Source organism: Mercenaria mercenaria, chromosome 7 (assembly GCF_021730395.1).
Source record: "Mercenaria mercenaria strain notata chromosome 7, MADL_Memer_1, whole genome shotgun sequence".
Taxonomy (NCBI): domain Eukaryota; kingdom Metazoa; phylum Mollusca; class Bivalvia; order Venerida; family Veneridae; genus Mercenaria; species Mercenaria mercenaria.
This window is the reverse complement of record NC_069367.1, coordinates 79,917,403-79,943,892: the sequence shown is the minus strand read 5'-3', so window position 1 is coordinate 79,943,892 and position 26,490 is coordinate 79,917,403. Positions and strand designations below refer to the sequence as shown.

At 35.0% G+C, this 26,490-nt stretch overlaps 2 protein-coding genes across 4 annotated transcripts in view; one reads left to right on the top strand and one right to left on the bottom strand.

Moving 5' to 3' along the window:
- Window positions 1-817: 817 nt before the first annotated feature.
- LOC123553832 (neutral amino acid transporter A-like) lies at window positions 818-16,997 on the bottom strand. The gene is made up of 9 exons (XM_045343502.2): window positions 16,858-16,997; window positions 16,205-16,369; window positions 14,011-14,085; window positions 12,392-12,514; window positions 11,834-11,915; window positions 8,004-8,173; window positions 6,683-7,816; window positions 5,523-5,717; window positions 818-3,215 (listed from the first exon to the last, which is right to left on the bottom strand). The coding sequence occupies exons 2-7, from the start codon at window positions 16,212-16,214 to the stop codon at window positions 7,614-7,616; spliced, it is 663 nt and encodes a 220-aa protein (XP_045199437.2). The 5' UTR covers window positions 16,215-16,369; window positions 16,858-16,997; the 3' UTR covers window positions 818-3,215; window positions 5,523-5,717; window positions 6,683-7,613.
- A 3,078-nt stretch (window positions 16,998-20,075) lies between these two features.
- LOC123553830 (calcium-activated chloride channel regulator 1-like) overlaps window positions 20,076-26,490 on the top strand; it is a 29,757-nt gene continuing 23,342 nt past the window's right edge. Inside the window, exon 1 of one of the 3 annotated variants that reach the window (XM_053548749.1) lies at window positions 20,076-20,378. In XM_053548749.1, coding sequence (XP_053404724.1) covers window positions 20,235-20,378 — 144 coding nt within the window. In that variant the 5' untranslated portion in view covers window positions 20,076-20,234. The remainder of the gene's footprint in view (window positions 20,379-26,490) is intronic. The other 2 variants (XM_053548748.1, XM_045343498.2) reach the window with 2 other exon arrangements.

The following is a 26,490-nucleotide window of genomic DNA, read 5'->3' as shown; positions in this document are numbered from 1 at the left end:
AAACTGACAACGGCACATGCTTTACAAGCGAACAGTTCAAAATTTCCTAAATGGGGGGAATATGTACATGAAACTTCAAGCCCTACGCACGCTAGTTCGAACGGTCTCAGCGCAAAATTGCGAAACGCATACTTCAAAAAGCTAAGGATGACAACAAAGATTCTTACTTGCCCCTATTAAAATACAGGAATACACCACTTAAATGTTTATGGTCGCACGCTCAACTTCTTATGGGCAGACGACTAACGTCACTTATTCCAACAACTAACAAGCAGCTATTGCCACAAACCACAGATCATGGCGACGCAAGAAAGAAAATGAAAGAATTGCAATTAAGTAGCAAACGTTGTAATGGAAATAAATCGCGTGATGTCCATGGCGTCCACGCGTACGTTGCGACAACAAATTGACGTCATTTTCGCGGAAAATATTAATGCGCGTCGATTTTGTTTGTTAATTACATTTTCGGAGAAGTTCTTTTCGTATTTTTCCTGTCTTTCGTTACAGAACGATAATTTAGACAAAAATAATTATTTGATAGTGGGTATGTAATAAAAATGTCATCAACTTTGTATGTGGATATATGCACTCGTTCTTTCGCAGATAATATTGCGCTCCTAAAGTCGCGCAATATTACTGCTGCAGAACTCATATATTCACATACAAGTTAATAACCTATAAATATTTGACATCTATATTTCTATAATATGGTGTTTTCAAGGTGTCACATTATTGGGAGCACTTAAATTTCTTCTCGTTTTTATATAAAATTTAAATTGCGTTCAAATTGAAAGAAAACATCTTACTTTGCAGAGAGGTATGAGTTCGAAGAATTTGTAAACTTGTATGAATTTCACCGCAGTTAATGCTTATAAAATTAACATTCAAAACTTAAAAGCTTTACTACCATTTCTTCCCGTTATCTGCTTAAAGTGACTAAAATCCAATGTTATTGCAAGACATTCTATTTCGGAATTACTCTAATATAAACATACAGTTGATATAGCTGTCACCTGTGTTACACAAAAACTTGCCTGAAGCAGCCAGTCAGCTAAATCGAATGTTTGTTCTTATTCCAACTTGTCTCAGCAGCCACCTGCCAAGCAGTGGCGCTCTTTGACTGGTTTTGACTTTTAATAATCCAATATACATGCACTGATAAAATATCTACTTTACATCGGTCATTTGTTAATGAATATTTTCAAATAATAATCAAACTTCCCTTTATTTAAGTTTGGCAGAAAATGTTTGTTCATAAAGAACAATACATCCTGAACTTTTATGATGATGAAACATTTCGTAATATAGTTTGTTATATATTACTAGACATATAAGTTTATAAGCTGGTCACGTGCCAAATGAGGAAAGTAATATTCTTAAAGGTTGTCAATCACATTAAAATGTTTGTGAAAGCCAGCTGATCTGTATTCAGAGAAGTTGCTTATTGAAATATATATGCCTACATATGAAGCTTGTATTATGTATTTGTCTGAACAAAACGTTCGACTGCTTCAATGTAATTGGTGTTTAAACAATGAAATGTAGTCCTTAAAGATGGCAATTTCCTTTTTGTTTGATAGTTCTTTGTTGTTCAATAAATACATATACGCAGTTTAGCTTTGGTACCTGTTATTTGCAATTTAGTATAATTGATAACATCATACCCAGTAATATCTCCTCCAGCAAATGTTCATATCAGAATAATAGAATTATATCACAAAATACAAGTCAGAGGTTATTTAATAACCATAGCAACGCGCTAGCGACCCAGACCAGGCTTTGACGTTTTAATTGGAAACTCATCAATAACTGCAATCAAAGTTACATTCATTTCTGCAATAGAAAATCACCTCAACCATATACGTTTCGTTCATATAATAATAATAATTAAGTGATTTCTTCCCCCTAACCTGCGTAGTGAACTTAGCTGTTTAGAAACTGCATATAAACACTTCAGACGTGTATGCCATTTCCAGTGCTTTGCCTTACCAACTTTTAATACATTGATAAATTACGTCAAGCGCACAGTTAATAGCTTCCCTCCCGGAGTGTAATAACATTATCGATATAAGTTAATCTAAAGGATTACAAACATATTATTTGTAACAGACGTCCAAATCTTTAGAGGACAAAGATTAATTCACTGTCCTTATTCGAAATTTAGCTTGTCAGTTACACATTCGTCGGGAAAACTTTATTGAATTCGCGTTTTGTTATTTTCATTTAATAAACATAAATTGTTGGCTATCAAAACAAGTTTCTTAACAAGAGCTATCGGAAGACAGCTACGCTCGACTCTTCAACAGCCTTGTCACTAAAGAAAGTTCCATGAATGAATGCAAAAGCCGGAGAAGGGGCATACTTTTGTAAAGAAGCAAAATAGAGTTTAGGAACTTGTGCAGTGCATATCAGACAATCAAAGAGAACAAGTACGTTTTTCTTCTCATATGCCCGTACTGAGATACCAGCTATCATACGAAAACTTAAGCAAAAACCTCTAAAAGAGGAATAGCAAAATAGAATTATGGAACCTGTGTTCATGTTAATTCATTACAGTGAATATGTGTGAAGTTTCAATCCATTCCATCTGGCAGTTTCTACAATACCATCCTACATACAAAAACTTAATCAATTCGGAACGACGGCGCTGACATCGATTGTAAGAGTGCAAAAGCTCTACATTTGAATAACCGAGCTAAAAGCATATACAAACAGCAAACCCCACTTGGTATGTCCGGTATATATAAAGAGGACAAAATAATGTACAACTGGACAGAAACTTTACGTTTTCCAATTCACTCTTTCCAATGTTAAAGCTTCAAATGATTTAGCATAGACATTAATTTACGTATGTAATGATGAAATAGTATCTAGCGTTTGATATTAAAGTAACTGCCTATATAAAACATATTGTTGATCAGGCGACAATATAGCTGGTTTTGCGCTTGCATTTTATTGCAATATTAGCAAATATGTTACACTTTCACTATGAATATATCAAAGTTTAAACGTCAGAACGTGAAACAATTACACTTCACAGTTTCACAACAATCTCATTTTCTAAAGAAGCCTCGCAGCTTTTTGCGATATCTGAAATGTCATGTGATATTCCTGTCATTTCCTTACTATTGTCAAGTCCAGCTTTTCATAACTGGTGTTTTACAGCCGCACAAATGATGTTGCTAGTCACAATGCTTGTCGTTCGTAGTCGGTCCCTAGATGAAAATAGTTTAATGTACATATTTTATTAGATTTTATTTGAAAGATTCACTAAGTTACCTAACAAAGATTGGCTCAGTAGTAGGTACAAGTTCAGGACATCGATAGACATTGTAAATACCTACCAGTACTACTGTGGTTTCAGTTGAGTAAACATGTTAAACTTGGTCCACTTTTCCTCTAGGGAAGTATACATATGTCTCGAATAATATACCGGTACCTCGATACATTTAAGAAAAAATTATCTTTTACACAAATATTCTTAAAATAAACTAAGCTCAAGTTTTACTGCAAAAATGCGACATAATGTTCAAAAGTCACTGATGTTTTAAGACGATTTATATTATGTAAACATACAAATCTGTGACTGCGTATGTACTCTCAAGGAACTTGTGTTGCATTACTTACAATAGAAACTCCAAAGCCATTAGAAGACCAATATATTCAGCAGGGATGTTCATATAACTCAGGATCATAGTAACAATGGAAGCACTAGGTACTGACGGGATAGCCAGCGAGGACACAGTGACCAGCAAGTTATAGTAAGGAAAGGGTTATGGTTACACTAGTATCTTCTTCGGTCTAGGAAGCAATGCATATACAATTGAATGGATAGTTGTACGGCGTTCTGATAGGCCAATCGTACTGTCGAACTGTCAGCCCCTAGCTGCAGAGGTAGGGCGATTTTACGATGATACAATACGACAGCACAACATCACAGCACGACAACACATTGCGACAGCTTGATAACACTATGCGATAGCTTAATAACACAATGCAATAACACGACATTAATATTGCAATCGTGTTATCACATCTTACTGTCGTGCTATCGTGTCATGTTGTTATTCTATTGCATCGTGTTGTCTGATTATCGCATCGTGCACTCATGATGGAGAGTAAGACATTTTAAATATCGCACAACTGCGTCGTGTTGAATCAGATGTGGATCAGAGGTCGACAGTACGACGGTACGACATTGATATTCATGCCAATGGAAGACGAGCTCAGATATCCATTATTGCACAAATTATTAAAGTCGAAAGTTTTTCATCATGTTTTAAAATTCCCTATGCTATTCATTTTTAAGAAAATAACTATGCCAATGCAGTATTGTCTGACCAATCAGCAGATCAAGCACAGGTAATAATCTCGCAAATTCCCTTGACATTATTGACGTTTTCTGAACTATTGTATTTATTGGTTTGTAACTTAAATCTACTACGATATTGATACCTTTTTCGTACCATCGTACTGGAGATCTTGACACAGCGTCAACACGACATTAATTTGCGACATTAATGTCGTACCATCGACCTCGACATCAGAACAACATGATGCTATTGTGTGATATTTTTGTCGTACTGTTGGCCTCGACATCATGCCGCGATAACACGACAATACGATGCGATAATACGATATAAATGTCGAGTTGTCGCATTGTGTTGAAGTCGTGCTTACGTGTCGTGTTGTCGTGGTTTCGCCTCAGAGTGTCGTGTTGGCGCATCGCGATGTTGCATTGTGTTATCGTTGTATCGCTTTTACGCTTGCAGGTGTCGGCCGTACGACATCGGAACACCGTAATCTAATAGGGTTATTATAATTGTAGCTTGATCCGGAATGCTGTATTCGGCTCGTGTTAATTTTGCCAGGTCAGATCACACGAGGCACGCGTGCGCCAAGTGTGGTCTGTCTTGGCAACTTGGCAAAGTCCACTCAAGCCGTACACATGATACCAGATATGGCTACTGTTATAATGACTCTTTTATTATAAATAATATATATCTCAACTTATGTTTTTCTTTTTGGTTTTGTTATTGAACGAAAACTTCAATGTTTATCGATGTTAAAATAGAACTTAGTGTAGTTTTTGTGTGCGCTATTTTGAGAAGTGTGTCAGGTCATGCATATTAAATGAAAGTAGTCCGAGAATATACAGTACATAATGTACAATATGGATTTCTTTCTGGTGAAATACAAGTCGAACTTTTGAAAGAAATGATATAGATATATTATAAATTATATAATTTCCAATATTTCTGCTAACAGAAATTATAATTCTTATTCAGTTCTTGTTTCCATATTTATAGAAATGACACTATTCTACTCAACCTATTAATCTAGTTCGAAGACTCAAGTAGCAGAGTAATCAAAATAATAAGTTAAACATAAACGGTAAAAGATAAATATGTGAGTTGTCATTCTTACCATAAGGAACTGAAATGTGACTTTAGGCTTTCAGCTGTACTTGCTATCGACAAACGAAAATGTTGTTTGTCCTCCAATTTCATTTAAAAACTTACCCAATTATAACGACAGTGCCCACGGTAGGTGTGTGTCCTGTCAGGTTTGCAATGAACAGGCAGGAACAGGCAATGAATACAGCAGCTCCCTTGGCACTGAGTGTGACACAAAACGATACAACAAAACAGGTGATTCGACTGTCAAGTTTCAAATAGTTCTCACAAGCGGAGATCATTTCTGGTATACTTATTGCCCTTTTAAAAGAAAAATAATATCTTAGTTTAGTATCAAGGAAGGAATCACAGCTGTATACAGGCACATAAATATGTTGTCGTCAAAATTTTTTCATGTATTATATCATAATTTGTTCATATACATCTCTTTTAAACAAGTCTTCTCGCAAGGTTTGGTCGTTTCATATAATTATGCATGTAGCCACTCTGTAGAAACATAAATAAAGAAAAAGAGCAGTTGTGAAAATAATATTTAAATATAAATCCACTTGCAATAATAGTTTATGTACATGCATCAGGAAGATGTTAATGCTGGTAAAATGAAAGATATTTACGTAATAACAAAATACTCAACAACACGTGTTTTAAAGGGAAAGGCAACGTTTTCTTACGTTAATTTCGTCATCTTGGATTTCTTAAATCAATTATAGAAGTAAAAGAATTTTTAAAATCGGAGTAAAAATGAGAAAGCATTTAAATATTTGGTCAAATTGACGACCACTTTGTTTCCATGGCAACAAAAAAACCAACCAAATTGCGGATTTATTAAATTTTGAGATACACATCTGAACTGTATTTACTTACTACTGTAAATAATTTCTCTACTTTTCCAGCTATAATGAAAGGCATGATCATGTTTTACACCTTACACTCAAGAAACACATGTAATTAATCTATTTAAAAGATTATTTGCTAAATAAAGAATTCAACAGTGTGTAAATGACGTCATGAACATACTAAAATTGCTGCCTCCATGATCAGCCATTTTCATAAATTTCAAACTACCATATCTTTTTGAACAGTGGTCCGATTTTAAAAATTCTCTTGGCGTAATGAAAGACTTGAGGATGGCTTTCATATTAAATTAACTTATATTGTCAGGCTTTCCTTACCCTTTAATGATATATTACAAAGTGATTTGATTTTGTGTTGATCACTTTCCTATGAATTAAAGTAAATCATATATAATTCTGTTGATAACTTACGAGCTTGCCGTTGCAAATGCTATAACCCAAGCACGTGATACATGCCACATATGTTTTACCGGGTTTCTTCGTGTTTTCACAAACAAAATCAAGGGCAAGATGATAATCTGCTGAACAGCAAGAGCTATAACAACGGCCGCTATGAAGAGACCAAGATCTGTGAAAACTCCCTCTACCTCGTCAATATCTGCCGAAGTAGCAGCAGTGAGGCTGAGAACACCAAGTGGTGTCGTCCTTTTTAAACAGATAGTAATATATGCTCCATTTCAAATTGTGCTCTGCAGTAATCAATTAAAATCTCGATATGTATCAAATAATAGAATAGTTTTCACAAAAAAAGATATGATCAAGGTTAGAGTAACGTAAGATATTATCATGGTTAGAGTAACGTAAGATATGATCAAGGTTAGAGTAACGTATGATATGATCACGGTTAGAGTAACGTGAGATATGATCAAGGTTACAGTAACGTAAAATATTATCACGGTTAGAGTTAAGTAAGATATGATCACGATTAGAGTAACGTAAGATATGATCAAGGTTACAGTAACGTAAAATATTAACACGGTTAGAGTTAAGTAAGATATGATCACGGTTAGAGTAACGTAAGATATGATCACGGATAGAGTAAGTGTAAGTTTTTGCAATGTATCTTGTTATCAAAAAAGCGTTTTAATTCCAATGAGCCTTTCTAAGATGAAGACTGGGATGTTATCAAGATTAATGAAGTTTCATATCATGTTAAAATTAATCTGAATTATTTATGACGTGATATATGTGACCACTTATAAGAAGTAAGTTTATATGCAATGAAAGCATGTTGTTTCATCAGCAGGCTAAAGCCAGTAAAACTAATTTCGTATTTGAAGTCAAACATGTTTATGGATTTGGAAATACCTAAAATGTTATAAAGTGTCAAAAAATAGTGATTTTAGAAAAGAATACTGGAAGTGAGGTTTAAGATGTTAAGTCTGATTACAAATAATTCTGCAAAGATCATACAATACCACATGAACCAACAAATAACTTTTGTTACAACTGCCGATGATGCCGTGAAGAAATTAACAAATATCTTGCCATGCTTTTTAACTGTAGATGCAGCGATTCCTAGAACAGTGCACGCCATTATTAGTCCTAAAATTGATTTGCAATATACATGTAATACACATGAGACAAATATTGGCAAGATGAAATAAATAATAATAAAAGGTTTCTTTCATTACGTTTATAAACATTATTTCTGTCAATCAAAACATCTAAAGCAAGTTAATAATAACAGATTCTGTTTGCTTCAGACTGTTCATAAGAGATAAAGACTAACCCAGTAAATTAGCTCCATTTGCTTCGCCAAGGTATTTTGTAACTTCAGTTACAGATGGCAGTCTTTCTGATGAGTTTGGATAAGCAGTAGTCTGCGCAATAGTAACGGTCTTATGTTTTGTTTGAACTCGGACAAATGTCGCTTTAAGCAGGTTCTCTGGAAATATGTTTCTGCGTCAAGAAAAAATAAACAACATTTTTTTTTTCATCTGAAACATGTGAAGAGGTAAAAATGAATCTTCATAAGAGATACATTGTCAAATTGACTTTATACGTTTCTTAGCACTGGGGAACAACAGCTGTGCTATATAAATGTAATAAGAACTGCAAATTTGTGACGTTATGCTATCTGATCATTAACAATCTCAATTTAAATCAGTCAAAGCATTACCATATCATGGTAAAATAAATATTATTATACATGTATACGTTACTATAAATAGTAACAAAAAGCTGTTTAAAACGGTCATTATGGCCTCTATTGATGAATCCATAATGGCGCAGTGCGCCTCACGCCCCATACTAGTAATCATAATGGCCTCGGGTAACCGGAACGTCAGCGCGTTCTGACGTTGACGTCATGTAGCAACGTCATTATGGCGGGTGAAAGGGTGCTGAATCATTTTCAGATCGATTGTCAAATATTGACGGCACTGTTGATGAAAAGAATCAATACAAATGATGCTTAGGCCCTATAAGTTTGTAGTAAAAAATATGTAAAATGAAAATACCAAGATGAATATGAAGCGAAGGTATAAAGTAAAAAGGTAAATAAACGGCTGGTTGTGCCTTCAAGTCATAATGGCACACCTAGTTTCATAATGACATTCAATTATGATACTAGGTGTGCCATTATGGCAAGCAGGCACAACCAAGCCGTATATCAACCTCTTACTAGTAGTCAGAAATATTGCACGGCAGCTTGATAACAGCCCGATTGTTTGCTACTTTTTTTTAAGTCTTTGTATAACTTGGAACACAAATATCAAATAGCTCAAATACTAGACAGACCAGTTTCCGTCTTATTTTATCATTATTCTAGGTGCCTTCTGTAATTAAAACAATTTTCAACACTTAACATCCTATTAATAGACATTTGCGAATTAAGTCTACGTGGACTGTGGACACCTAAGATGATAGATTTTTCAAGGGGACCGTCTCAACATTTGATTATATTATGCGCAGTAAGAAAAAGAGTTTATAACGGCAATAGGGTTTGGGTTATTATATCATCACTATGCGGTAGGTGATATAGATTCGGCTATGCTTGTTTTTAGCTCGACTTTTCGAAGAAAAAGTAGAGTTATTGCACTCGCTCCGGCGTCGGCGTCGCCGTTGGTTAAAGTTTTTTGATAAAGTCAAATATCTCTGTTACTATCAAAGCTAGTGACTTGAAACTTATAATAGTTTACTATCAAAGTCTACACCAGGAGAAATAATCCCCATAACTCTGGTTGAAATTTGATAGAATTATGTCCCTTTTTGTCTTAGGATTTCTGGTGAAAGTTTTTGATAAAGTCAAATATCTCTGTTACTCTCAAAACTATTGACTTGAAACTAAAAATAGTTATTTAATATCGAAGTCTACACCAGGAAAAAAAAAACAATCTTCATTACTCTAATATGAATTTTGACAGAATTATGCCCCTTTTTAATTCAGAATTTTTGGTTAAAGTTTTGAATAAAGTCAAATTTATCTGTTACTATCGAAGCTTTTGACTTGAAACTTAAAATATTTATGTACTATCGAAGTCTACACCAGGAAAAACAATCCCCATAACTCTGATTTGAATTTTGACAGAATTACACCCATTTTTAACTTAGAATTTTCGGTTAAATTTTTTTATAAAGTCAAATATCTCTGTTACTATCAAAGCTATTGACTTGAAACTTAAAATAGTTATTTACTATCGATGTCTACACCAGGAAAAACAATCTTCATTATTCTGATATGAATTTTGACAGAATTATGCCCCTTTTTAATTTAGAATTTTTGGTTAAAGTTTTGAATAAAGTCAAATTTATCTGTTACTATCAAAGCTTTTGACTTGAAACTTAAAATAGTTATTTACTATCAAAGTCTACACCAGGAAAAACAATCCCCATAACTCTGATTTGAATTTTGGCAGAATTATACCCCTTTTTAACTTAGAATTTTCGGTTAATTTTATTTGATAAAGTCAAATATCTCTGTTACTATCAAAGCTATTGACTTGAAACTTGAAAAACTTATTTACCATCAAAGGCTTCACCAGTAGAAACAATCCCAATAACTCTGATATGAATTTGGATAGAATTATGCCCCTTTTTAACTTAGAATCTTTGGTTTAAGTCTTTGATAAAGTCAAATATCTCTGTTACTATCAAAGCTTTTGACTTGAAACTTAAAATAGTTATTTACTATCGAAGTTTACACCAGGAAACACAAACCCCATAACTCTGATTTGAATTTTGACAGAATTATGCCCCCCTTTTTACTTAGACATTTTTGTTAAAATATTTGATAAAGTCAAATATCTCTGTTACTATTAAAGCTTTTGACTTGAAACTTAAAATGCTGTTTTACTATCAAAGTTTACACGCGGAGAAACAATCCCCATTACTCTGATTTGAATTTTGACAGAGTTATGTCCCGATTTAACTGGAAATTGTTTTACTAATTCAGAGTCAAGCACTGAGAGCAGTCGAGTGCGCTGTCTTACGGACAGCTCTTGTTCCGTGTTTCTGTCCACCAGAGAGAAGTTATGCTACACATATCGCCAAAAGTATTAAAGCGAGCCATGCGCTCTGCACGTCGTCATAATGTGATGAACATTTGTACCGAGTTTCTTTAAAATCCTTCAAGCAGTTCAAGAGTTACACATCGCACTAGAAACAAAGTTATATGACCTTTGACCCCATCCCTAAGTGTGACATTGACCTTGTCTCGATGTGGTGGACATTTGTGCAATGTTTCTTTAAAATCCCTCAAACAGATCAAGTGTTACAGAGCGGACATAAAACAAAGTCATATGACCTTGACACCTAAGTGTGACCTTGACCTTAAAGCGAGCCACCTGATACAGGCGCTCTGCACGTCGTCTTGATGTGGAGAACTTTTGTCAAGTTTGTTTAAAATCCTTTAATGGGTACACGAGTTACAGATCGGAGTCGACACGAAATTGGTAACGGACAGACGGACGCACAGACAGACAGACGGCCAGATGAACACCTGTGGTATCCCAAAATAGTCCCCTCGGGCATATAATAACAACAAAGAAATGGAGACGCAAGCTATCACGTTTTCCACAGTTTTCACAATGATTTCCCTACTGAACTACATTTTGATCCCAGCTGACCCAGTTTAGATTTTTTTTCATGTTGGACGACGACGACGATGGAATACGGATACATTGCGATCAGACTAGCTCATCTTTTCAACTTTGACGCAGATGCCAAACTTATAATATTAAAGAACATTTCAGGAAAATGTTATGACGCTAGATCAAATACTTTTTGCGATATGTATAACAAAACATTTCTCTGGTGAACAGACGGACGGAAAGACAAATCCAAATCTTATCCTGTCCGGTGACATATAATAAGTCAGACCTTACCATCATTATAGGAATGTTTTCATATCAAACATAAATTAAAATGATCATGTTGAGACGGTCCCCTTGAATAATCAATCGTCTTAGGTGTTCACAGTCCACGTAGACTTAATTCGCAAATGTCTATTAGAATTTATACATATTTATTGAAGAAATGAAATATACTGACGTAATAAGGCAGGGATATTATAAGGTAAGTTGGTGGTTTATAAGTAGTTAGCTGAATAAAGTTACCAACCTTATTAAATCATCAAATATATCTTGAGTATGAATTTGTGTTTTACTCTCTGCTGAATCTCTAAGGCCTGCCTGGTTTTTACCTTTAAATGAAAGATGGAAATAACTTATATGTGGAATTGCATATTCGGTAAATCTATACCTGTTGGTTCCATTGCGCATCATCAAATGGTAAACAAGGAATAAACTAATCTGCAGTAGAACCTATTCTCAGCGTTTACATGTACAAACAACTATGACCTAACCGTATATTTCTTGGTTTGTTTTTAAGATTTAATATATCAAGATTTAGATATATCAATTTTCAGTAATTTAAAGTATGCTGAAAAGTAATGTTGAAAGTAAAGTAAATTATATATCAACACATGTCAACTAATAACAGAGGGAATATAATACCACTACGTTAGAATGTCCTGATTCGGAAATAAAATCAGTTTACATTTATAATGCATATTGAAGTGAAAACTATCATTACACACTGAATTTAAAGAACAACTTACGACTGTTTTCCGTTTAACCCTCGATCTAAAAAAGAACACATTTACGTTACAAATCATACCCGGTTGAAATATAAGCCAGAACACGATGCCAAGAATAGTTCCAAATAAGTTGGTGAGAAAGATGTAAACGAATGACACAATAGTTATCTTTCCGTTCAATTTCGGATCTAGAGAGGCGGTTCCTGTAAAAACAAAGAAAAGCATTTAAGAGCTTAGTGATGCGGTTCCTGTAGGAAGAAACAGAAGAATTGAGGAATTACTGGAGCCGTATCTGTAGAAACAAACAAGAAATAAGAATATAAGGAGGCGGTTCCTGAAGAAATAAACAGTAGAATTTCGAGTCTAGAGAGGCGGTTGCTGCATAGTGGCGGTACAGAAGAATTCAGAATGTAAAGAGAATGTATGGATTAAGGACTGCAGAAACAAATAAAACGAATTTAGGTATTAGGGATGTGGTTCCTGTAGAAACAAACGGAAGGATTTAGGATCTATGGAGGTGGTTCTTATAGAAACAAACGGAAAATTTAGGATATAGGGATGAGATTCTTGTAGAAACATACGGAAGAATATAGGATCTAGGGAGGTCGTTCTTGTAGAAATAAACGGAAGGATTTAGGATATAGGGATGTCGTTCTTGTAGAAATAAACGGAAGGATTTAGGATATAGGGAGGTCTTTCTTGTAGGAATAAACGGAAGGATTTAGGATCGAGGGATGTGGTTCTTGTAGAAACAAACGGAAGGATTTAGGATATAGGGAGGTGGTTCTTGTAGAAACAAACGGAAAAATTTAGGATCTAGGGAGGTGGTTCTTGTAGAAATAAACGGAAGGATTTAGGATCTAGGGAGGCCGTTCTTGTAGAAATAAACGGAAGAATTTAGGATATAGGGAGGTCGTTCTTGTAGAAATAAACGTAGTAAGTAAGTAAATTCTTTATTTAAAGAGGGTAACACATTTAGCAAAGCTAATCTTCCATGGGACCCTCTTACGACTACGGAAGGATTTAGGATCTAGGGAGGTCGTTCTTGCAGAAACAAACGGAAGAATTTAAGATCTAGGGAGGTCGTTCTTGTAGAAATAAACGGAAGGATTTACGATATAGGGAGGTGGTTCTTGTAGAAACAAACGGAAGAATTTAGGATTTAGGGAGGAGGTTCTTGTAGAAACAAACGGAAGAATTAAGGATATAGGGAGGAGGTTCTTGTAGAAACAGACGGAAGAGTTTAGGATATAGAAAGGAGGTTCTTGTAGAAACAAACGGAAGAATTTAGGATCTATGGAGGTGGTTCTTGTAGAAACAAACGGAAGAATTTAGGATATAGGGAGGAGGTTCTTGTAGAAATAAACGGAAGAATTTAGGATCTAGGGAGGTCGTTCTTGTAGAAAAATACGGAAGAATTTAGGATCTAGGGAGGTCGTTCTTGTAGAAATAAACGGAAGAATTTAAGATATAGGGAGGTCTTATTAATGAAAATAGAACGGCAACATGTACAATACAGGTTTGACCGTACTCATCTATTTTGTTTCAGCCTGTTCATATTTACTTGTGAAATACAAGCCGTATTTTACAGAATCGATCCAGGTATACACATTCTTGGAATGTGAATTATCCAATTGCATATCTATCTTTGTTTTAACTGTATGGGTATTTATGTGAAACTGTCGCAAAACTTTTTTACCTGAAATAACACTGCAAATGATCAGGGGTACTATCATCATACGCAACATGCGTAAATAGAGTTGTCCCGGCAGCCCTGAAAAGGTATAATTGCAGATGTAGATGAGAAACAAGGACTTAACTGCATTTACTGTTGGTTAAATTAAATCTTGTACGATGAATTCTCAATTTTAGTACTTATTGATATAGAAAAAGAACACAATATTACATTAAACATTATAAAATTGGTGTATGTTTTCTATTTGATCCATCACATTCGCAAAATGTTTTTTCGTGAATATCATCTTTATTTTTACCCAGATGTGTTTTGCATCCATCTAATTGTCTCTATGGGTGATAGAATAAACAATTTCGAAATAGGTCAATAATTTCATTTATGGCCTAAAATATGATTGTGTGTAAAATTCTGACCCATGCATATTGTCGTTTTTAGTTCACCTGAGAACGAAGCGTCAAAGGTGAGCTTTTGTGATCACCCTGTGTCCGTCGTCCGTCGTCGTCCGTCCGTCCGTCGTCAATAATTTGACTGTTAACACTCTAGAGGTCACATTTTTGGCCCAATCTTAATGAAACTTGGTCAGAATGTTACCCTCAATAAAATCTTAAACGAATTTGATATTGGGTCATCTGAGATTAAAAACTAGGTCACCAGGTCAAATCAAAGGAAAAGCTTGTTAACACTCTAGAAGTCACATTTTTAGCCAAATCTTAATAAATCTTGGTCAGAATGTTACCCTCAATAAAATCCTGGAAGAATTTGATATTGGGTCATTTGGGGTCAAAAACTAGGTCACCAGATCAAATTAAAGGAAAAGCTTGTTAACACTCTAGACGTCACAATTTTGACCCAATCTTAATGAAACTTTGTCAGAATGTTATCCTCAATAAAATCTTGGACGAATTCGATAATGAGTTATCTGGGGTTAAAAACTAGGTCACCAGGTCAAAACAAAGGAAAAGCTTGTTAACACTGTAGAGGCCACATTTATGACTGTATTTTCATGAAACTTGGTCAGGATATTAATATTGATAATTATTAAAAAAAATTTGAATCTGGGTCATATAGTATCAAAAACTAGGTTACTAGGTCAAATCAAAGGAAAAGCAAGTTTACCCTCTAGAGGCCACATTTATAATCATATCTTAATGAAACTTGGTCAAAATGTTAATCTTGATAATTTATAGGTCAAGTTTAAATTTGGGTTAGGTGGGGTTAAAAACTAGGTCACTAGGTCAAATCAAAGGAAAAGCCCGTTAACACTGTAGATGCCACATTTAAGACTTTATCTTCATAAAACTTAGTCAGAATATTTAACTTGATGATCTTTAGGAAAAGTTCGAATCTGGGTCATGTCGGGTCAAAAACTAGGTCACCGGGTCAAATCAAAGGAAAAAGAAGTTAACACTTTAGAGGCCACATTTATGACCATATCTTAATAAAACTTAGTCAGAATATTTAACTTGATGATCTTTAGGAAAAGTTCGAATCTGGGTCATGTCGGGTCAAAAACTAGGTCACCGGGTCAAATCAAAGGAAAAAGAAGTTAACACTCTAGAGGCCATATTTATGACTGTATCTTCATGAAACTTAGTCAGAATGTTAAACTTGATGATTTTTAGGTCAAGTTCAAATCTGGGTCATGTCGGGTCAAAAACTAGGTCATGGGGTCAAATCAAAGGAATAGCTAGTTAACACTTTAGAGGCCACATTTATGACCATATCTTAATGAAACTTGGTCAGAATGTTAATCTTGATGATCTTAGTTCAAAAGGTCAGGTGAGCGATACAGGGCCTTCATGGCCCTCTTGTTTTATGAAAGTTTATAAAGAAGCATTGCTTTTATGCTAACTTTGACCTCCTTAACGTTACGTAATAATCCACGATATAGTGTCCAAATAAAAGACAGGAAATGACCCGATCAAAATCGTTTTTTTTTTTTACATTAAACTCTAAACTAAAAAGATATTTTGAAAACTTAAAAAACCCGACTATTGCCCTTGAAGTTTATTATAATGGAGTATATCGTGGATGGTACTGTCTTACATTTAAAGAGAATCAATGAAAAACATTGTTGCGGAAAAAGGATAAAAATGTAAGTATTAACAATTTTCAAATATATTCTTAATTCATTATCATTTGCCGTTGCTTTTCAAAAGACTGTATTTTTTTTATCAGATATTCAACTAAAATATACCTATCCACATTAGGACATCTTCCAAAGGATCTGCCGTTCTGATAGCAAAGCCAATTCCATAGCCTTAACATACTCCAAGCAGAGTAAACAACAGCAAGGCCTCACGGCGTAGAAATCGCGCGAAACACGTGCTGCACTGAACGGCCATTCCGAGATCAGACTGAGCTGAAAACATATACCTAATGTTTTACATATGTTTTACCTCATCTCAGTGATACCTAAATTATCCTTTTAGTGACTCAACTCTTTGATGAGGAACACATATGACCAGGTAATACCATGAACAGTTAAACAATTGCCATAGGAATTGGAAATGTGTATCAGAAACACTGGATTATTTCTCAAATTATGTATGTTTATGTATGTTTAGCACATATCCACAAACAAACAGATAACCGCTGTGTAATTATAACTGTACGTTTTATCTTGAAATGTATATCGTTTTGAAAACAACTTAAAATACACTCGAGGGTAATAGAAATAACCCAGACACTCAAGTGCTCAAAATCAGTAAAAATGAAACAAAATGTCTAGTCAGCGAGTACAACATGCAACTAAATAAAACAGTATTCTGACGTAATATATAGATATATGCACACTTACCTGTAACGATCAAAGATATAAACGTGATAAGAAATAGGTGTACAACTCACCTAAACATGAATAAAATGTTTACCCACGTATTAAGGGTTCTTAATGATAAGTAAACATAGTTAACGAACTAAATTCCGTATCATATCATTAAGTCAATAAACATTGTTCTTTACAATTTGGCGATATATTTAGACTATTTCCCGTCACCGAAAAACAGCAACAACGACATAGGTAGACTTTTCGGATAGGTAAAGCCCGATTCTACACATTTATAAGAGCATGTTAAACACACTATGGTATGGTGGCTGATTTCTGCCATTTCACGTTTACGCTCTGTGGTTCCGCGGAGCGAAAACACGAGAATTAACACTTTTAAATGACTGGGGCGCGGGGCGAAAACTCGCAATTTAGCTGGCGCGCGGAGCAAAAACACGATAATAGCGGGGTCGCCGGGGTAAAAGTCGACACTTAATAACTCTAATGGCGGGGCGCTGTGCGAAAACTCGACGTTTGAAGAGCGCTAATTATTTTTCGCCCCGCACCCTCGCCACTTCAGTTACTAAATCTCGACTTTTCCTTCTCCGCGACCTTGCAATTAGCGAGTTTTCGCCACGCACTCCCGCCATTGTAATGCTTAAATTTCCGCTTTTCGTCCAGCGACCTGGCTATTTAGCGGGTTGTCGCCCAGCGACCCTGCCGTTTTATTTCTCTAATTTCGACTTTTTTGTGGCTGATTTGTGCCATTTCGACTTTTCACCCCGAGACCTCGCCGAGCAAAACCACGATGATTAAGATGGTTAAAATGGCGGAGGCTCGGGGCGAAAACCCACTATTTAGCGGGGCCGCGGAGCGAATACACGATAATCAGCGGGGTCGCGGGGCGAAAAGTCGAGATTTAGAAACTGAAATGTCGAGGGCGCGATGCGAAAACTCGACGTCTAAGCAGCGCTAATTATCGTGTTTTCGCCCCGTGCCCCTGACATACCAGTTACTAAATCTCGCCCTTCGACCCCGCTAAACATCGAGTTTTCGCTCCGCTGCCCCGCCATTTTAAGGCTTAAATCTCGATTTTCTCCGCGCCCCCACTAATAGCCCGTGCCCCCGTCATTTTAACCATCTCAATCCTCGTCGAAATGGCACAAGTCAGCCATACAAATAATTGCAACACGTAACATTTACAAAACGAAAATGCAAAAAGTCGCGCTACGAAAAGTCGAAATTAGAGAAATAAAACGGCGGGGACGCGGGGCTTATTAACGAGTTCGCGTGGCGAAAAGTCGACATTTAAGCATTACAATGGTTGAGGCGCAGGGCAAAAACTCGCTAATTGTCGGGGTCGCGGGGCGAAAAAGTCGAGATTAAGTAACTAAAATGGCCGGAGCGCGTGGCGAAAACACGTTAATTAGCGCTCTTCAAACGTCCAGTTTTTGGGCCGCACCCACGCCATTAGAGTCATTAACGGTCGAATTTTCCCCACGAAATCCCGCTAATTACCGTGTTTTCGCTCCGCGTGCCCACTACATTTCGAGTTTTCGCCCAGCGCCACAGCCATTTTAACTTTTTAATTCTCGTGTTTTCGCTCGGCGGGGTCGCGGGGAGCAAACGCGAAATGGCAGAAATCAGCCAACAAACTATTGTATGCTTAGTTTGCTCAGTAAAACTGAAAACAATCAAACAGGCATTATTCTATATTTCAAACGTATCCAAAAATATCGCGTCATTTTGACTTCAAGGTTAAATTCCAGCTGAGACTGACCATCAATGCTAAACAGTCACTTGAAAATAGTTTTTAACTGAACCTGCTATTTAGATATAAATGACAAACAAGGTTTCATTATCAATCTCAGTTGAGACTGAAACTGTTTTGTGAACACGGGACCAGAGCAGATTATCTGTTTTACATTTATAAATGAACTTTACTGATTTGCAATGATTATATATGCTTTTCATCTGGTGAATTATCTTTGTTTTTATCTCATACCTTCATGAAGTCAGTACATATAGTTGGTAACAGTATACGAAAAAAATGCGCCTATATTAATAAGGTTGGCCTCCGTGGCCGAGTGGTTAAGGTCGCTGACTTCAAATCACTTGCCCCTCACTGATGTGGGTTCGATGCTCACTCGAGGCATTGAATTCTTCATGTGAGGAAGCCATCCAGCTGGCTTATGGAAGTTCGGTGATTCTACGCAGGTGCCCGCTCGTGATAAAATAATGTACACAGCTGGAATGTCGCAATATTACCTATAATTGTGTCGGTGCGACGTTAAACCCAACAAAAATATTTATAGATAAAAACGTGTAAATCTGTTGAAAAATATTGAATATGAATTTTTTTCTAGGAAAAGAAAACATGGTAAATTTTGAGCGATTTCTAGAGTGAATAAATTACAAAGAAAGCATTAGAATATGTCCCTAAATAGAAGAGATAATTATATGAGAGAATTGGTTTGACGATTCTTATGAAACGGACACATCTATTTAAGTTTCTACGGTACAGACTGTAATTTGCAAGGATATAATAGGGGACATGACATTGACTATGTGCTTGAGCGGAAATGCATTCAACTTTATTGGAGGAAATCGCTTGTTGTATTAATCTTGAACAAACATTTTTTTCATGGAATGTTGGAATGTGATCTTACAAACAAAATGATATTGTTCACTCACAAGATGTTAATAGATACCAAGAGGATAAAATTAACTACAGTCAGATACCAAGAATTTTTTACATAAATTTATATGTGACTTGTCATTCCTTAGAGAAACTGTATACGAAAACCTAATAAATGAGAAGTAGCCATTGCCTGCTGTAATTTTACAAAAGAATACAATAAAACTGCTTCATTGCATTTTTCGTAAAATGTAACAGCTGAAATTTCAAGCATTACTTGTTTTCAAGGACATACTGAAAGATTATAATTATTGTACAATGTACCAGCATGCTTTACGGTTTAATATTTTCAGAAATAAATTGAATTCTATGGTTGAAATACCTATGAGAAGCATAATTTGGCACCAGACTTCCACAGTTTGCATTATTTTATCTTGAACCTGTTTATTAGGAAATTCCTTTAGATTCAATAACAGTATTCATTTAAGATTTTTAAATTGAAAATAAAATAAAGATTCGTGAGTATGCAATAACACGATAGAAAAAAAACAGGAACTTGACTTCTTACTGAAAGGTACACTAGCGACAAAACCAGACTTAAACACTATAATATGTTGGCCTTTTAAACACAATGCTTTATATCTCATGAAACGGAATACATACTTCAGTTGTTGACAACTTTAATGTGATTTCATCATAAACATCTAAAAACTATTATATAACATCTGATAAAGTTATTTGTTTGCAAGCTATAACGTATGATATACTGTTTATTTTTCAAGGTTTGTTCCATACAAATCTAAGTAGTATAAAATTTTAACCATGGTGTTAGTGAGGCTATTGGTTATATTATTGTTGATACGAGAAACACTTGCAATAGTTCTTAAAAATGGTGGTTACGAGGATGTATATGTTATTATACTTGACAGCAACAGCGAAAGTGACTTTCTTTTAAAGAGAATACAGGTAAGACAAATGACATTTGAAAATAAGACTTTAAATTTCAGTTTAGTAAAGTATTTTTATGCAAAAAAAACTTTTAATTTTAAAGAAAATGTTTTTGCATTTTTACTGTTAGACGATAAACACATGAAGTAAACGTTTGTGCAGGATCTTCGCTGTGAAGGCTTTTTTCTATTTATTATGCATATAATTGTTGATCATACTCCAGTCCGACATTGACAGGATATCAAATTGGGCCGATACATGGTTAGTCCGTCCAAATCAGACACTATGACAAATATCACGTAAATCATCTAAACCTTTATATCCACCACTAGTTTCCCCAATAGCTGTAAAGAAACATCTTGGCGTCTACTTTTCTGATGACTCTTCCTGGCATTCTCATATCAAATCCATTAAAGAGAGAGCCTGGAAAAGCCTTGAAAATTCCTGGAAAGTCGAAGGCGAAATCATTAGCTAATTCTACTCAAAATGAAGAACGGCATAACTCCTGATTACCTTTCGTCCTTAGTCCCACCATCTGTTGGAGAAGCTTCTCGGTATAACCTACGCAATGCCGATGACATCCATGCAATCATTACACACCAGAACATCCATTTACTATAAGGCGTTTCTCTATCGGTTCTCAGAGATTGGAACGAACGTTCAAGAGGGCTACAAAACTGCCGTCCCTGGCAGCTAAAATGTAACGTACGGAGATGTCCTAAATACTTCTACGTAGGCGACAGGAGGTGGCAGGTCCACCATGCTCGTCTCTGTGGTGTATGCAGCTCCCTAAACCAGCATTTGTTTAGTAAAAAAAAATATCCTTCACATTTTTGGCAATGTGGTCTCATGGAGAGTAATTATCATTTCTTCTTTGAATGTCACCGTTATAGAGATATCAGAGCCCCGTCTGCTTGAGACTACTTCATCTATCGCACACTTCACACCTTGCTGAATAGAGACCGGTATCTCAGCGATGATAATAACGTTCAAATTTTTCAAGTAGTTCAAAACTACATCAGGAGAAGTAAAAAGAAATCATGAGCACTTGATCATTTAATATTATATGCTTGCTTCCATCAATTTATAATCCGAATGAATATATCTCATTAATTCTTTTATTCCTTCTCTTTCTTCCTCTGCTTATCTCATTTTCAACTTACACACTCATTAACCATATGTGTGCTTGTTTCAGTGTAGTATCTTTTTAATGACAATGTTCTAATTAGTACTTCTTTCTTAAATAAAGTTCAATTTACCTATATTTCTTTTAGATAATATTTCAGACAAGATCATAAACACTGTCTTACAGTACCTACGACAGTATGTTATTGTAGGAGAAGACTTCTGTGATGTAACACAATGATAGCTCGCAGGTTAGTTTTCAGTTAATTAATCATTGTGTTTATTTTATCTGACCTTATTGATTTTGGTAAAACAAATTCAGATAATTCTTACAAATAATACTCATTTTGTTTACATGTGTATGTAATTTTTGGTATTTACTATTTTAGCAAATTTCGTAACATCGGAATATTTAATGCATTAAGTTTTTGGCCTAAATGACATTGTATACTATTATAACCTGTCAGATATTGCGAATGTCTCAACAGAAATTGATTTGGTCAGCCTTTGGTCAGCCTTAATTATTTTGTTATTGTTTTCGACGGGACTTTCATCAACTGTTTCATGAAATGTTAATTACTTTGTTTACCTGGTCAGCTTACTGTAGTTGTTTATAAATTTAGCAAAATGAATCACAGTCGAATGTTTTGTCTATAAGACCCTATTTATTTTGTTTGCTTCAGTACTAGTCATTTATTTACAAAAATAACCAATGATGATTGATTCTACATCTGTTGTTTACGGTTATATGAATACATAATGGACGTTTTGGTTGACATGTTTTTGCAATTGCTACGAATATTTTGAAAAATGTGTAAACATGTTATTGCCATGCAGTTGGTGAAAAAGGTATAAATATTTCGGGAAACTGCTTAGAAAAGGAAGACTGAATTAGGAAGAGAGACGGGAATCAGGAGGATAGAAATAGAGGGAAAGAAATGATTAACAGAAATGGAATTGGTTAATTGAACAATACGAGATCGGGTTAGAGAGAGGGTTAAGTAATATGGAAGATTTGAAAAGGGTTGGAGCTGTGAGGTTAAAATGTTAAATAGAACGTTTCGACTTAGAAGTATAAATCATTTACAAGTTTCGCGTGGGACAAAACTGTTAAAGAAGCTGATGTATCTATACCTGTATCGATTCTTAGTATAGTTCATCTTGTAAATAAACCTGTGTGTGTATAAAACTGCTGACTTTCTTAATCTATGCAACCTACAAAGAGGTGTTACAATAAACTGTTGCTTTCGGCTCTGATCCCTTTTTATGTATATAGCTTTTGTACTGTGTATCATATTGCAATCATTGTTTGAAATAAACTATGTTTAAACTAAACTTCTAAAAGGACACAGTTCATTTAAGCCTTATATGGACTATACAATTTGGAAAATTTTCAAATTGATGGTAATTAGAAAAAAATATTTTTGTTTTCTACCAGAATGTTTATCGACCATAAATAATTTAGTTTTGTTGTTTATTTCAAAACATGTCACTGAATATTGCTGAAATTGCTGATTCTGAGAAAATGAGCATTTGTATCATATTTAGGTCACATGGGAATGTGTTTAGTTGTGAGCACACTCAAGGACCACACAAAGATTTTGACCATTAGTCCAGCTTCTTTCACAGAATTTATGGTCATTTTTTTCAGTTTTGATGCCATTTTGGGGCAAAAGTGAATCTTCTCCAATAAAGATATTCTAATATTAGCTGTATAATATCAATAAAAGAATTCAGATGGTTTCTTTAATGTTAGTCTTCTTCTTCAATGGCTTAGTGATGAATTAATGCAAACATAATGAAAACATCTCGCTTCGTTAACGTCGAAGAAATATTATCACCGTGCGCAGAATTCGTGCACGTGACCGTTTTTGAGGAGGCATAATCTAAGACTGTATGATCATAATCATGTCAAAATTGCAGAGAATGTAGTAGAAAGATTGCGAATCGTTATGATGTATTTCTTGCTTTGCATTATAGAAGTATACAAGTCAAATGGTTTATCGCGGCCAGAAATTTGTACAAACCGGACAGAAGTTGCGAAATTGTCATTTGTGCAGGAAAGAAGCGTTTATCATAATGTCCAGTACTGGACAGGTATAGTGACCATGCACGGACACAGCCAATTTACTCAGAGGGGGTCCGATCGCCTGCTCCCCTCCACCCTGGAAATTTTGAAATTTAGCACTTCATTTTTTGCATTCTGGGACAGTTTTATAGACTAACCTGTTAAAAAAAATGATAAAATCAAGCTTTCTTGAAGGTAAAATTCTTAGTTTCTTTTAGATAAATAATATGAATTGTGTCGGGCTCGTATGTAGCAGCAGCTGTATATACTTTACATGCAGTCCTAATGTTGCCTTTTTCAAAAACATTTTATTTCCTTCTTAGTTTAGTTTAAACATATTTATTCCCAAACAGTAAACATATACATTGATACATAGTCATACAGTGAATATTTTGTAACTTAGGAAAGGATAAGAATGGAAGACAATTCTTATAGAATTCTTCTCCTTCGCGGACAATTAACTTGTAGACATACTATAAATTTATAGCTAAAATGGGACTTGAAAGGAAAAAAATGTTGTTATTATGTTATCTGAAAACAAAATTTAATGTACAAAGATTGTCAGTTCAGTATTTATTGTTAAAGAAAAATAAAGACGAAAAAGGGTTAGTAAAAGAAGATAGAGTTGTTATAAGGTAAAGTAGTAATAATGAAATGATATCTATTGCGTGATAGTCTTACTATAAATATAAAGATAATCTTTCCTTCTTGTCTTCTTTCCTTTTTTAAGGATTTTCCAGAGGGGGTCCGGACCCCCGGTCCCTCCCCCCCCCCCACCCCTCTGGATCCGCGCATGGTGACATATCATGCTTTCTGTTTATGCAGGTAAACTTGTGTTTGGTTAAGTTTCAACAGAGCACAATTGTCTGACCAGTGTACAAACTCATTACTGTTTTATCAGGCAAGGGTGGAAAAAAAGTGGTAGACAATGAATGCAGTAACATTTTTATTAAAAAAAATAAACAATGAGAAAAACATTTCCAACATCTTTGGACGGTTCAAAAATCCCATGTTAAACATACGATAAAGCCCGAAACGCGTGAAAATGTTCCGAATGTAAATCGGGTGAAGTAAGCGCTCTATGTATAGTTAGATTATGCGTCTAGATTGATTAAACTGGGCGAGTCTACTTACTTATTACTTAAGGATGAAAAAAAAACGTGTTTTTTAAATGTTGTTGTTTCTTAAACAAGGGTGGCGGTTGAACTACTAAAAGTACAACAACAGTTAAATCACAACAAATCGTACGGTATGTTTTATAATCAGTAGAAGCTAGTCGTATTTACGCTTATGAGACCTGTTTCACCCACAAGTAAAGAATTCACAGGTCCATCATGAAATATTTTCCCCAGCGCGCATATACTTGTCCTATTCAATATGATCGCGGCCTCGTCGGCCGCGATCAATAAAAGCTAGAGACAAAGTCTACGTTTTTTGAACAGTCATCATAATACGGCATAATTTTGAGATTGAAACCAAAAAAACATAACAAAAACTAATATTTGAAAAGATTCAAATAAATCAATGTTCTATCTTGCACTTAACTTACCATAAGTTAATTTTTCAGCACTGAAAAAGTCCTTGCATAAACAAAGTTAAATTTGTAAGATTATCATGGCAATGCACATGTATGTGCCGTTAAATGTCGCACCACCGCTGAATGTCGCAAGGTTGACGTGATATATCGCAGCCCGCTAAATGTCGCAAAATCATCTGCACCTTCAACGCTAAATGTCGCAAGAATTTGTTCACCGATATTTGTCCCAACATCAAATGTCGCACTGCCTGTTTAGAACTGAGACATATATTAACTATTCATTGTGTATTTTTTAAATTTTTATATTATGTAATGAATTTGAATCTTCAGTTGTAAAATATTGTGGCGTTAACTTGACGAAAGTCATACTCATGCATTCGTGTACACTGTTTCGAGAGTAGCAGGCATGTTTATGTTATACAAATAATACTAATTGCTGGTACATATAGTAACAAGGTCGCTAATCTGAGTTTTGCTTGAACAGATTTAATAGAGGGCTACGCAATAAATATATTTGAGAAAGGTTTCCAGTAAACAAATACGGGGTTGACTGATGACAAAGGAATCTAAGGCACAATATCGACAAATAGTAAAATAATTTTCCTTGTAGTTTTTTTTTGGCGGGGATGGGTTAAAGTGTCTGAAATAATGCACTGAGGGGCATTTAGGATTTTCCTCCGCTATTTAAGCTGACTAATTGCCTTATGACCTTAACTGTAACATTCAAACAAAGAAATAGACCTCATGAACAATTAATCGGAAATCATTCAGTTTTTGTTTGTCTTTTTCTTACAATACAAAGGATCACCGTTTGGGCTAACTAGCATGTGCATTCATTTGCGATTAAATGTCTTTCAGAAATCTGGGGTCGATCCTTTGGTTTCAAGGCCTTTTTATGTCGTATTATCATACACTTTCCTATTAGAAAAAATATATGTTGAACCAGCCTTTACCGAAATTAGTCACTCTATGTCTTTGATAGAAGATCACTCGTTTATATATATTTTAGAGATGATACCTACCCAAGGAAATCTAAGCGGAACAATTCCTAATTGACCAATAAACTAAAGCCAACATAAAACATTGGTCAAAAATGAAAGAAAAATCAGATAGTTCCTTTTTCCGACAAAATATGACCTACATTTGTTTAAATCCCTTTGTATTCATGAGTTTTAAACTCTTGGATTATCTTGGAATATGACTTTATCAAAAGACAAAAGTAAGTTCAGTATAGGCTCTTTCAAAGTGTTGAAAGTAGACTAAACCTAACACTATACTCCACTGAATTTATTTAGCTGTGGAAACTTTTGATATAGACTATAATTGGGGAAATCCTAAAATCGTTGAATTTTAAACGGTCAATACAAGAGTTGTCCATTTTGCCTCAGATATTTTGAAAA

Excerpts from the sequence above, each read along its gene's own strand:
- LOC123553832 (XM_045343502.2), bottom strand. Across the intron at positions 8,174-11,833 it reads ATATTTGATGATTTAATAAG|AAACATATTTCCAGAGAACC; the intron begins GTTGGTAACTTT and ends TTCTTGACGCAG. Across the intron at positions 7,817-8,003 it reads AAATGGAGCTAATTTACTGG|GACTAATAATGGCGTGCACT; the intron begins GTTAGTCTTTAT and ends AATCAATTTTAG.